The 13,062-nt window shown below is 40.8% G+C and overlaps 1 protein-coding gene across 8 annotated transcripts in view; it reads right to left on the bottom strand.

Annotated features, from left to right (window-relative positions):
* The window catches only part of LCORL (ligand dependent nuclear receptor corepressor like), a 179,302-nt gene extending 175,691 nt beyond the window's left edge, over nt 1-3,611 (bottom strand). For all 8 annotated transcript variants that reach the window (XM_059923276.1, XM_059923278.1, XM_059923273.1 and 5 more), the window contains exon 1: nt 3,304-3,611. In XM_059923276.1, the coding sequence (XP_059779259.1) occupies nt 3,304-3,463 (160 nt within the window). In that variant the 5' untranslated portion in view covers nt 3,464-3,611. The remainder of the gene's footprint in view (nt 1-3,303) is intronic.
* Nucleotides 3,612-13,062: the final 9,451 nt, after the last annotated feature.

Genomic DNA, 13,062 nt, shown 5'->3' with positions numbered 1-13,062 from the left:
TTAAAAGTTAAAACAAAACAGACAACTTATTTCCCAGATCAAATATCCTAATAGACTACACAAGTCCTGATAATGTTTAAAAATATACTAATGCATTTCTTTTATCCTGGACTTGAGTTTGCTTTAAATTTTATGATTTATCAGATACTAATTATATATTCCATATATAATTCCATAAGATCCAGGACTATATCTGTTATCACTCAACATGTTGAGTACTAGGATACTATTTATTATAACCAATAAGCACTCAAACATTTGTTAGATGAACATATTCAAAAGTATAGCATAGTACAGGATGACTACAGAGAAAAATCAAATTGTAAAAAGCACCACATTGTAAATAAACCTATTAATTGGGACATACAGCTTACAGGACAATTCTTCAATTATAAAAAAGAAAAACCAGGATTAAATCACAGAGTAGCCATAAACCTAACCTAAAGAGATGAGTTCCACAAATAGAGAAAGGTAAATATCATTTTCCATATCAAGAGTTAAACATCTTAGCTAACTACAAGCAGTCATGGCAAGGAAAATGAACTTTTTGCTCATAAAATTAGAATATTTATATATGTTATTTAAAAAATGAATGAGACTACTTTAAAGATTTAGGCTAAGAACTGAGATTTTAAAACTTCACTACTGGCTCAATACTAATTTGCTGTAAGGCCCTGAGACACTGCTTACAATTTCCATATTTCATTTAAAAATAAGACTTGTGGATCATTTTCTTCCCCAAAGGCAGAAAGAATATTTTATAAAAATAATTTCATCCAATAAGAGCAATGAATATTCAATACAGAAGTACATATATATATTCACACACATACACACATGCAAAGTAAAAAGAATACAGCTTTTTTCAAATATATTTACAAAGTAATAGCAAAAGGTAACTTTAAATAGTTACACAAAATACATTTAATCCCAATTCATACTGTGAGTAGGTGCTTCACATATAGACTACTGAAAAAAAACCCAGTCAACCAGTGTATATCCTGTTTAAGAGAGTTTTATTGTTTATTTAAAAAACAACCATGATAAAAACAAACTATGAGATGGATCTTCCTAGGTCTCCTGACTAGGACTGGGACTGTGGGAAACAATTCTCAAATATAGTTAGAGCTCAGGAAAAAATTTTCTTTCAAATACCATACAAGTGTATACTACATTAAAAATGTAATATAGAGACTGCATATTAGACACACAGTATTAACACAATTTTCAATGTCTTCCAATCCTACTTGAGTATCCAAGTAGGTAAGACAGAAAGACATCCTATTTCCCTTTTTTCCATCAAATCCAATTAATTTTGTGTTTAATTAAAATTCGACTATTTTTCAAAAGCACATATATTTTTGTGAGACAAAGCCATACTTAATGTATCTAAACAAGCAAGATGAGAAAAAAGAAAAACCAAAGTATTCTAAAATATAAAAATTGTCCAAAGACACCGTCAAATAACTGTGCCTCGGCAAAACTTAACACAATAGTATCTCGAGCCGGCGTTACAATGCTATCATCCTGCCTGATTCTAACTGAACGAACTCAACTATTTTCAAACAGGTTGTCAGTGGAAGAGATCTTTACATAAGCAATTATAAAAACAGGGTCCATTTTGTATTCGGGAAGCACCAGCAACCCTTGGCTTAAAATTTTTATATAAGAATACCGTGAGGATTTTTTTACACTTTTTAAAAAGAGATAAAATCACTTATGAATACCTGACTAAAGCTATTTCCTAGAACGTTTCCTTAGAGAAGAACAAAACATATTTTAAAGGGTAAAACAGTGAATTGCTTGAACATAACTTAAATGCCCCTACTCAGAGCAAACTTCCTTCTCGTACGTTTTCCTATATCCACCGTATTCTGCAGTGCACATTTCTGATTTGAAGTTGTACTAGTTTATCCTACCACGATCTCCTTTTTACTAGTGAAAAACAAGAAAGATCTTCAGGCGCTAACCAAACAAATCTGAGGGGGCTTGGGGAAAAGGGGCGCGAGGTGGCGCAAGAACAGATGGAAACAGGGTAAGAGAGTTGTTTTCTTAGGGCACTAAGGTTACTCCTCAACTCCAAATGCCAAGATTTAACTGTCAGTCGAGCAAGCTGCTGCCACTATCCACTCCTTAGACAATGCAACCTTCCCTCTACCTCTTCTCCTACTCTCCCACCCATCAACCCCTTCCAAAACAAACACAACACACCCCATCCCATAATCCGCGTTATCCCCTCGGTGCCCACTCGGTGTTATCCAACCTGCTGGATAACAGCTCCACGCACACGTCTTACTCAGACAAAATAGCGACGGCGGCAAGGTGGGGAGGTCCCACCACCTCCCGCCACCCCCGAGCAACCCGCAGAATGACAGCCCGGAGCCCAGAAGTTTGAAGCAGAAAGATTCCGACCCAACCAAAAGGGAAGACGGAATTGCAGAACGGGGATGGGAGTTGGGGAGGGCGATGTGCGTGTCTGTGCAAGGAAAGGTCCATCACATGATAGTAAAAGAGGACCCGAGTCTTCGGGGCGTCCGCGAGGAGAACGGGGGGGTTGCCGTCGCCATGGCAACACCCCCCCCCCTCCGTCCAGACTTCCAAAGAGGGAGGAAGAACTTCAAATCCCAACCGTCAGCGCTCGAGCGGCTCCTTCTTAAAGGAGTACACACGGCGCCGCCGCCGCCGAGCGCGAGAGGGCAGAGTTGGGCGCCCCCGCCCCTCGGGCGACGCCCCCGCCGCCCCTCGCCCCCAGCCGGCTCACCCGCAGCCCCCGCCCCGCGAGCTCCCGGGGGTCGTTCAGATCCCCGTCCCCGGGAACCCGGTCGCGTCGGCCCGCCCGGACCCCGGCGGCAGAAGGGGGTGTGTGTGCGCCCGGCCGGGGCGCGGACCAGCCCGCCTTCCTCCCGCCGGCTCTGCCCGCCGGCTCCTCTCCGGCCGGGCGCCGACCCACCGGCCCGCTTCCTCCCTCTTGACAGGGTGGACGGCAAGCGGCCAGGGGCGCCGAGGAGTTTCGGGGAGAGCGCAAGCGAGCCGTTTCCTCGGGGGCTCGGCGAGCGGGTCCGAACTAACAGTTCCCGGGAAGCCAAAGAGCTGAGGAGGGGAAAGGAGCGCGGACCGCGCCGGGCGAGGAGCCCCCAGACAAAAGGCGATCGCCGGATCCGCCGCGCCGCCGCCGCTCCCATCTCGCTCCCCCAGTGAACTGACCCGAACGGGAGATTCAACTAAACCCCTCTGCCACAAACTCCTCAGGCTGCGGCAGCCGTCGCCGCGCGGAGCCGGGGCCCCGGCCCGTGTCTCTCTTACCTACACAGTGCATGAGGCGGTGGCGCCAAGAGTCGAGTTCCCGCCGGAATCCTCTCCTCTCCGCCGCGCACCGAGGGCTCCGGCACTGAGCAGCGGCGGCGGCGGCGGCGGCGGCAGCAGCGGCGGCGGCAGCGGCCATTCTCTCTCTTCCCTTGTCCATCTGCGTCCCGCGTCACGCGCCCTCATTTACATACGAGCGGCGCAGGCACGAGGCAGGGGCGCGAGCCCTCGGCGCGAGCCCCGGAGCGCGCGCCCCCCGGAGGGGGGTTGATTGACACGTGTCACACTACCTTCCCTCTGCCCTTCCCTCCCCCTCCCACCGCTCCCTCTGGGAGAGGCGGGGAGGGAGCGTGAGGAGAAGGAAGCAACCTGCCGCTTCCGCTGACCCCGCCTCCCCATCTACTCCCCTCTCTCCCCTCCCCCCGGAGTTTACTCAAGCGAGCCATACCGCTCCCGCCGCCCGCGAAAACCCTGAGCAGGAGCCAGAGGCTCGGAGCCCCGCCAGGAACCGGCGTGCTAATGGAGCGGACTAGCAACGCTTCCTTTCTGTCTTCGCGACGCGAGTCCGGACTCCCGGAGACTTCACTTCCCAGGTCTCCTTGCGCTGGGGTCCCGAAGCGGAGCTTGCCGCCGCGGCGCGGTGCATGCCGGTTCTTGTAGTCCACCAGGGATGGGCACGTTTCCGTACCCTTTGCACACTTGGGCTTGCAGCCTGGCCTTCGGCTTCTCAGCTCTGTGCCGCTTGTGGGTTTAGCGCTCAGGACAGTGCGCTGCGCGCGTTGCGGGGTCTGACCCAGCCACCTTAACTTCCTTAGGATCCACGATAGAAAGGCGGTGGAAGCCGCTAGAGTTGTCGGTATCTTGAAGGTTCGGGCTGCGCTTTGTGCTTTAAGTGTTGGAAACTTTTGGGGGTCACTGTGATCTCGTCGCTGCTGGGAAGGAACAAGCCGGTCATTCGGCTGCATCCGAAATAACTGCCAAATGTCCAGAGAGAGAACCCACAGTAACTTCAGTTTCCAGGGCGATGACATCTCGGAAAGCGAGAATATTTGTAAAGATTAGGGAAAATTTGCGGGGCTTTTCACCGGAAATCGTTTACGGGGGGCTTGGATGTGGCTGGGTGAAAACTCCAAAAGGGGACACTTTTATGCTCCGCAAAAAGTAAACTCCTGGAGGACAGCGACCCATTGAGTCTTGTGTGCCGTGTCGTCTTTCACTTGCCTAACCCTAGTACAGTGCTCGGCACGGGATTTAGCACTTAAATGTTGTGGAATGAATTCTGCGCTGAGCTAGAGAAAATATTTCTTCAGAGAGAGAGAAAGCTTTTGATTAGATATAAACTCCAATGACATTTTTAACTTTTGCACCACAGTGATTGTGCATGCATTTCTGTATACGTGCAGGGGGCCGAACCGAAGCTATGACACACAGTTTGCCGAGAAGTACTGTGGATTACTGGGAATTTATGCACAAGTCTGTGGGAAATATGTTTTAATTCTTCTTGGAAACTTTTGTGAATTCTGAATTCAGTTCCATCCTCCCTGTTTTGTGGCTTATCCTTCCTTATCCACCTCCACCCCCTTTTTTTTTTTTTTTTTTTTTTTTACTTCCTAGGAAAAAGTAGTCCTTGCTCATCGTTACCTCCTCAATACTGAATACGTAGTTTTAAATTTTCAAAAATTAAAAAAAAATGAGGTTTGAAATCTCATAATCATCTTTTTTAGAATGGACACAGTTGGAGAAGCAAGTGAAATCACTAGTGAAGGTGCTTTTGGAGTTATCAGTGGATGGTTTCAGTTGTGGATTCTGCTGGTGTTGTAATTGCTAAGATGATCAGCCTCTGTAGCTTTTCTATCTCAGTACTCTACATTGGTTAGGATGGGCTAGGTTATGGTGCAGTAACAAAGCATCCAAGAGTTTTAGTGGCTTAAAAACAACAAAAAAAGTTATTTCCTGCTCATCTGTATGTTCATCTCTGGTAGAAGGAAGGGAGAGGCTGGGGAGAGCATCACTCTATGAGATTCTCACCAAGCAACCAAATGGCTTAGGGAGGCTCCAACCAATCTCTGGAACTTCCTCACTTACATGATAGGCAAAAGGAAGATGAATGGCAAACAGGTTCTTTCTGAAAGTGATACAAGTCAATTTCACTCACATTTCATTGACAAAAGCAAATCATATGGGCATGCTATCTTCAAGGGAGCAGGAAAGTGTAATCCTACCATTTGCCCAGAAGAAAAATTTACTGGTGAACAGCACCAGTGATTACTACAATCCATCCTTCTAGTCACCAATATACATATCACTCTCCTTACACTACAATATACATTCATTCCTATCACAAGTGAAACAATCCAAAAGTTCTATTTAGTAATGGCATTAATCTCAAAGTCCAGCATCTCTGGGTGATGCTTGATAGTCCCTGTATTAGAACAGGAGAAAAACTTCTGTTGTTATAAAGATCTGAAAAGACAAAATATCTATCCTCCCTGGTTACACACACACACACACACACACACACACAGACACGTGCACTCAACAAACAAACACTGGTGGGACAGGAACAGAACAACCGTGGTAAACATTTCTGTTTAGAAAGGGGAAGAATGGGAGGCATGTGTGAATAGCTTTAGCAAATATTTTACCGCAGCTAGCGTGGATTGCCCACTTTCCAGCCTCTAACATCACTTTCCTCGCCACCACCCACTGAGCTTCTAAGTCATAGCTAAATATTTTAGATTTTCTATCATAACTGTACTTCCTTCTGGGTACCAAATTCTATGTTAGTCAGAATGGGCTCGGTTATGCTCCAGTAACAGAAACCCCAAATCTCAGAGGTTTAATACAAAGATTTATTTCTTACTTAAACTATATGTTCTCCAAAACTCAGTAGTGGGGAGGAGAGGAAGAACTGTTCTATGTCCACTCAGGGACCCACGTTTATGGGGCCCCACCATCTGAAAGTTCTGCAGTCAGCATGACAAGAGAAAGAAGATGCCAAAGCACAGTCCAGCTCTTAAAGACCTGCCAGAAGTGAAATATTTCACTGGGTGAAGGAAATCATATGGCTATGCCTAACTTCAAAGGAGTGATATATCAGATAGCTTTGAGGACATAACAAACCACCTCAGAACTTAAAAGCTTATAACATCAACTATTTATTTAGTTCATGATTCTATGGAATAGCAATTTGTGTTAGGCTCAGCCAGACAGTTCTTCTGGCCTGTCCTGGGCTCACTCAGGTGTTTGTGAATAGCTGCCTGTCAACAAGGCAGCTCTGTTTCTGAGGGTGAGCCGTCAGCTGGGACAACAGAACAATCAATCCAGGTGTCCCTCATCATCAGGAGGCTAGCCTTGGCTTGTTCACATGGTGGCAGTCACAGGGTTCAAAAAGAGCAAGCCCCAATGCACAAGCGCTTTTTATTTTTTAACATCTTTATTGAAGTATAATTGCTTTACAATGGTGTGTTAGTTTCTGCTGTATAACAAAGTGAATCAACTATACATATACATATATCCCCATATCTCCTCCCTCTTGGATCTCCCTCCCTCCCACCCTCCCTATCCCACCCCTCTAGGTGGACACAAAGCACCGAGCTGATCTCCCTGTGCTATGGGGCTGCTTCCCACTAGCTAGCTATTTTACATTTGGTAGTGTATATATGTCCATGCCACTCTCTCACTTCGTCCCAGCTTACTCTTCCCCCTCCCTGTGTCCTCAAGTCCATTCTCTATGTCTGCGTCTTTATTCCTGTCCTGCCTCTAGGTTCTTCAGAACCTTTTTTTTTTTTTTTTTTTAGATTCCATATATATGTGTTGGCATACGGTATTTGTTTTTCTCTTTCTGACTTACTTCGCTCTGTATGACAGTCTCTAGGTCCAGCCACCTCGCTACAAATAACTCAATTTCGTTTCTTTTTATGGCTGAGTAACATTCCATTGTATATATGAGCCACATCTTCTTTATCCATTCATCTGTTGATGGACACTTAAATTGCTTCCATGTCCTGGCTATTGTAAATAGAGTGGCAATGAAAGCATTTTTTAAGTTTTGGCTTGGGTTACATTTGCTCCAGGCCCATTGGCTAAAGCAAATCATATGGCCAAGCCCAGTGACAATATGGGGAAATAGATCCTACCTCTTAACAGGAAGAGCTGCAAGACACATTACAAAGGGGTATGGAAAGAGGGAAAGAAATAATTTGTGCCCACTTTTCAATCTACTGCATGAGGAAAGTGCAATGCTACCATGTTCCCACAAAGCAGGGGAAATAGAAGTATTAACGCACAGAAATAATGAATATCGTATCTATAGAATTTCTGGGAGAAGGGGAAGATCATGGCCAGATACAATGAAATACACAAATAGAGTTAACTTTGGAATTCAGCTTGACTTTGAAGAGCAAAGACTTTTCCATGGCAAGTATCACAGAGTATGTTGTAATAATCCAAAAACTCGATGTTCGTGTGAGCTCAGTGAACATAATGATAGAAGTCTGGCTGATTCACCTTTGTATTTTCAGCATCTAGCGCTGTTCCAGGCACTTAGTTGATGCCTAATGTTTATTGATTGATTTGACAAATGTTAGGGATATCTATAAAGACAAGGATAGAGAGGGGGTCATATCCAAGATTGTCTCCTACGCTGAAAATCTAGTTACTCACAAAGGAGTTTTAACATAACAACAGATATATGATATGAAAATGTTAATGTTCCTCGGAAAGATGTTTTTGTTCTGTTGTCTATTTCCAATACATATTGTATCATTGGTTTATTGCTGTGTAAAACGCCAGTCTATAACTTAGTAGCTTAAAAGAACAACCATTTGTTATCACTCAAAAGTCTATGGGTCAAATGGGCAGTTCTGCTCAGTTGGTGAGGCTCTGCTGGTTTTGACTGGGATTTCTAATGCTGGAAGCTGCTTGATCTAGGATGGCCTCACTCTGGTCTGGAGTTTGGCTCCCTGTTTGCTAGGTAAAAGGAATGACTGAGCCATGCATCTCATTATCCAGTGACTAGCTAGAGCTTATTTATTCAGTGACAGCATATAAAGCATATAAAGAGGGTAAGCACTAATGTGTAAGTGCTTTTCAAGTCTTTGCTTGCATTTCCTTGCTTGCTACTCTCCCATTAAACAAAGCCAATCATAAGATCAAGCCCAAAATCTGAGAGGGAGAATACTAACTAACGGCATGGATACAGAAAGGTATCACCAAATTAGGGTCATTACTTCAATCAAACCACCATAAATATCCATCCAAGTTCACTATTATCCACTAAAGCTTATAAGCACCTCTATAGAGTATCAAGTATACATATAAGCAGCTGGGAAAATTACATTTCTTGATTTATGGGATCATTTGGCAGTCAATTCCCAATCTGGGGTACATTTTAGGAGAATATGATATAAACATACAAATAAATTGGAGTAGTTTGAAATACACATGTTTCCATAGTAAAGAAATATAAAATCACAGAAGTACATGACAAGAGATGTTTTTTGAGATACTAACCAAAAATGAAAGCTATTCTTTTACTTTGCAACAAAAATAAACAACCCAGTATACTAAGATTGTAAAATACCTATTCAATTATGAATTATCAACATGTAACATAAAAATAATATACATTTTATAATTTAATAAAATATAAACATTTTTGTATGAATTAGATATTTGGAAGTATAAGGCATAGCCATTAGATGCCTTAATTAACTATAAATCATATTTCTGAGAAGCCATTTTTTGAGTAAACTTTATTAGCTGCTTTAAAAATATCACACTTTACTATATTTCCTTTAGTTCTGATCTATAATGCACTGCACTGATCAGAGATATAAAAATCAAGACAAACTTGATCAACCAATTATTAGGACATGGAACATAGCCCCTTCCAGAAAATTTCTAATCAGCCACATAATCATATTATGCTAAATTTTATGCAAACATGTTAGATTCATCCATGTTTATGAGCCAAAGATTTTTCAGTACTGTTTTTTCTTGTGGGAGTTTGGACTCTAAGGACACCGTTACCTCAGATATACATGCTGATGCATTTAATTTCAATACTCTAGTTAAATAATTAGTTAAATAGATGAGCGATTTTGTCTTCTTGATACATTTCCAAATATTATCAACATCTTTTTTGTACATTTTATAGGGAACAATGATAAGATTTCAAAGGAGGGAATAAAAATTGAAGAAGCAGAAATATAATGATGATGCACTTCATTTCTTCTACTGTAATGTCTATTTCCTATTCCCAGGCTGTCCTTAGTGTACATAAAAATGGACATGATAGTTGATTCAATATGGTCACTCATCTCAGGGGCGTATCTCAGATTTTTGTTCTCCATGTTCTTTGTTTAGTTCAACCATTGGATATTTTTAAATACATTTTAAAAACATTACTATTACACCCTGTAACCTCTTCATATTAAATATCTTATAGTTGGATACAATTTTCCCTGTATTAGGAAGACTCAGGCCCTAAACTGTCAGGATAACCAATACTGAAATTAGGGTGAGCATGTGTTCTTTTCTTTTTTTCTTACAAAATCATACACCTTTGAGCTTGGCATCTGAATTGAATAAATTTACCATCTATTTTCTCTTACATCCAGGCAGATGTTAATAGGATCTGATCTATCACTACTCTTTTTGTGTGCACTTGAAATTACTTCTGCAGCCTAACTCATTATTATCACTTTCATTTTCAGCCTTTTAACAAAATTTCAATGTATTATATGCTTAATGATGGCAATTTGATCCAATTTAATCCAATTGCATAGTTCAGTATCAAAGTCAAATAAAAATGTCATCTACAGCACCCAGTCTATTACAGTTTAGGAAGAGTACGTGTTGTCTAGGTCAATCCCCTACTTTTTCAGATAGGGATACTGAGGCCCAGACAGAATAAGCAATTTATGTAGGTTACACAGCTTACAAGCAGTAGTACCCAAACTAAAGATCAGATTTCCTGATTCCTAATATTGAATTTTTTTTGCTATAATAATAGCCATGATTTGTTGAGCAGGTACATATGTTATTAATTCATTTAACCTTCCCCATAACCCTATGCAATAAGTACTGTTATTAATATCCACATATCACAGAGAAGGAATTATGAATTGGACCAGAGAAGTTAACTTGTCCAACTTCACTCAGCTAGTTAGTGATAGAACTGGAATTTGAATCTGTCTTTCCAAATTTTATGACTGCTTTACACTGGGAAGCAGAAAAGAAGTTAATAATGTTGCCTTGTTAAAAGTCAGAAATTGAGGAACCTGGACTTTATATGATTTTCATGAGGGGCTCCTCATTATTTGAGTGAAGATAGTGACACAAACACAAAAGTATGGTCCCCCAGTATTTAATATATCATTCAGCCAAACCGGGGTTTTTGCCGCCCACTTTCTCATATTTCCATGCTGTCTACTGTCATGGAGCTCGTCTAATACTCCTTTCTATGCTCTTAAAGCATGTTTTTTATACTTTTTCTCATGGGTTTTTATCATATTCTTCCATATATTATAGTTATTTGTGGATGTATCTTTTTATTCCACTCTATCACCTTGTTGATTGTGAAGTCAAGGCCTGGGTATTCATCATTTCTTTATACCTGTATTCTACACTTTGTTGATACCAAAGAGGCTTTTGTTAAGTTGAAATAAAAGGGTAACAAATTGGGATTTTTAAAAGAAAGCATGAAAGATATAGGACTTCTTTCACCCCCACCAACATTCTCAAGACCTACACATAAATCCAAACTTATTTTTCACCCCTGATGTCAAGACAGTGACAAAAGGAGGTGGCATGTTTGCATTTTACAGAGGTTATATTTCAAACCCAGAAATAATCATTTGGCCTTTCAGTGTGTTGAAATTCCTCATACAAAATAAACCACAATGTCTTGCATGAATAAAGCAAATCACTTTACCTACTAAAATGTCTTAGGGAGCAGAAATACGAACAATTTGTGAATTTGAAAAATCTTTTCCATGCTGTTGACAATAGCTAGGATTGAGTCCTCAGTTCAAATATAGAAAATATTTATGTATTTTGATATAAAAATAGTACAAAATACTAATATTTCATGGTAAACAGGCCCAGCAATAAAGCTCTGAAGTAAAATCCAGTGGACTGAAGAAGTTTATCTTAAAATATTACCATAAAGAAGGTTTATTTAACCAGTGAAATATGGTAGTAGTGCATATTAATATCCGCCTAGAGAATAGATGTGAAATAAAGATAGAAAAGAAAGAAGCAATTAAATTATACTGTTATTTACCCTTATAAAGAAGAGATATGAATTAAAATATGAAGTTGATAAAACTTTAGTACCTTTTAACTTAGTAGTCAATATGTCAAAATTATACATTTGATGATTTAAATTATACTAAGATTTAAGTTATAATTCATAATCACTTATGCAACAGTAGAAGGTAAAAAATAGTCTAATATGATTCTATTGTAGACTTTCAAATTTAATAGGTAAAATCACCTGATCTTATTGATATACACTAAAGTTATTAAGCTCTAAACCAGAAACTTGAAAGAAAAAGAAATCTAAATATAAAACTCAGAAACTCTTTTGAATACCATTGGTCTCCCCCAGTCTCTGTTTCTCCATTGTTCTCAGGCAATAGGAGAATCGCAAGACAGAAGGTAGAAGTGAGAAGGTGGCTAAAAAGCCTGGGAATTGGTTGAAAGAGTGTGTAAGGAGTGCTGAGAATCACCTCCTCCTCTAGACTCCTTCTTGACCATGTATGTGCAGCCAGGCCTTTTTATCCCAACTCCTAGAAGAAATTGGACATTCACTCTTTGGAGAAATTGGACCAGAGAGATTATGGATGTGAGGTCGCCAAGTTTAGTAGAGGGAGGGGTTAAAGTTGCAGACTGAACACAGATTATTAAGTAAAAGTTTGCTAAGTTTCCCTCCAACTTGCTCCTAGAATACCCATAACCAGAGTTACACCTTTTAGCAGGAAATTGGAGCTCTTTCTCAAGAGAAACTCAAAAGTTTCACAGAAAAGACTTATAGATGCTGACGTTTGAATATCTTCGTAATGAAAAGCTTGCCTTCTGTTTGATCACACTTCAGTAAAGCCCATCAGTCATAAGGCTCACCCATTTACACAGGGCATCCAAAAAATGTTTAAGGGTTTCACTCATAAATGTGCATTGGCAGCTAAGAGTCCTTAGACATTTGAGGCAAAAATCCAAAAGACAGAGACCAAAACAAGCAGATAAAAGGAATTCAAAATAAAACAGAGACAATGCAGGGAATATAAGAAAGCTTCCAAGTAATTATAATTAGCATCCTCAAAGAGATAAGAGAAGATATTGCATTATTAAAACAAGAATTACTTTGAAACAAGATGCTCTGGGAACAGAGAACAACAAGGAATCAAGAAAGAGCTCTTGTAAATTAAAAATATTTCAGATGAAATTAAGACAAAATTCCATAGAGTGTTGAGAGGTGAAGATGGAAAATTTCTTAAAGGTAGCATCAAAAAACCAAAAAGATGTAGAGACAGACAGTAGAAGATGTGAAAATTTCAAGATCAGTCTGGGAAGTCCAACATCTGACCAACCTGAGTTCCAGAAAGAGCCTACAGACAAACTGAGAGGAGGGTATTACCAAAGAAATAATAAAAGTTCCCAGAACTGAGGGAAATAAGCCTCTAGATTAAATGGCTTCACTCCAAGACAAATAATTATGAAATTTCATGATCTCCGGAATAATGAGACAATTCT

This window comes from Balaenoptera ricei, chromosome 5 (genome assembly GCF_028023285.1).
Source record: "Balaenoptera ricei isolate mBalRic1 chromosome 5, mBalRic1.hap2, whole genome shotgun sequence".
Lineage (NCBI taxonomy): Eukaryota > Metazoa > Chordata > Mammalia > Artiodactyla > Balaenopteridae > Balaenoptera > Balaenoptera ricei.
This window is presented reverse-complemented; position numbering and strand designations above follow the sequence as displayed.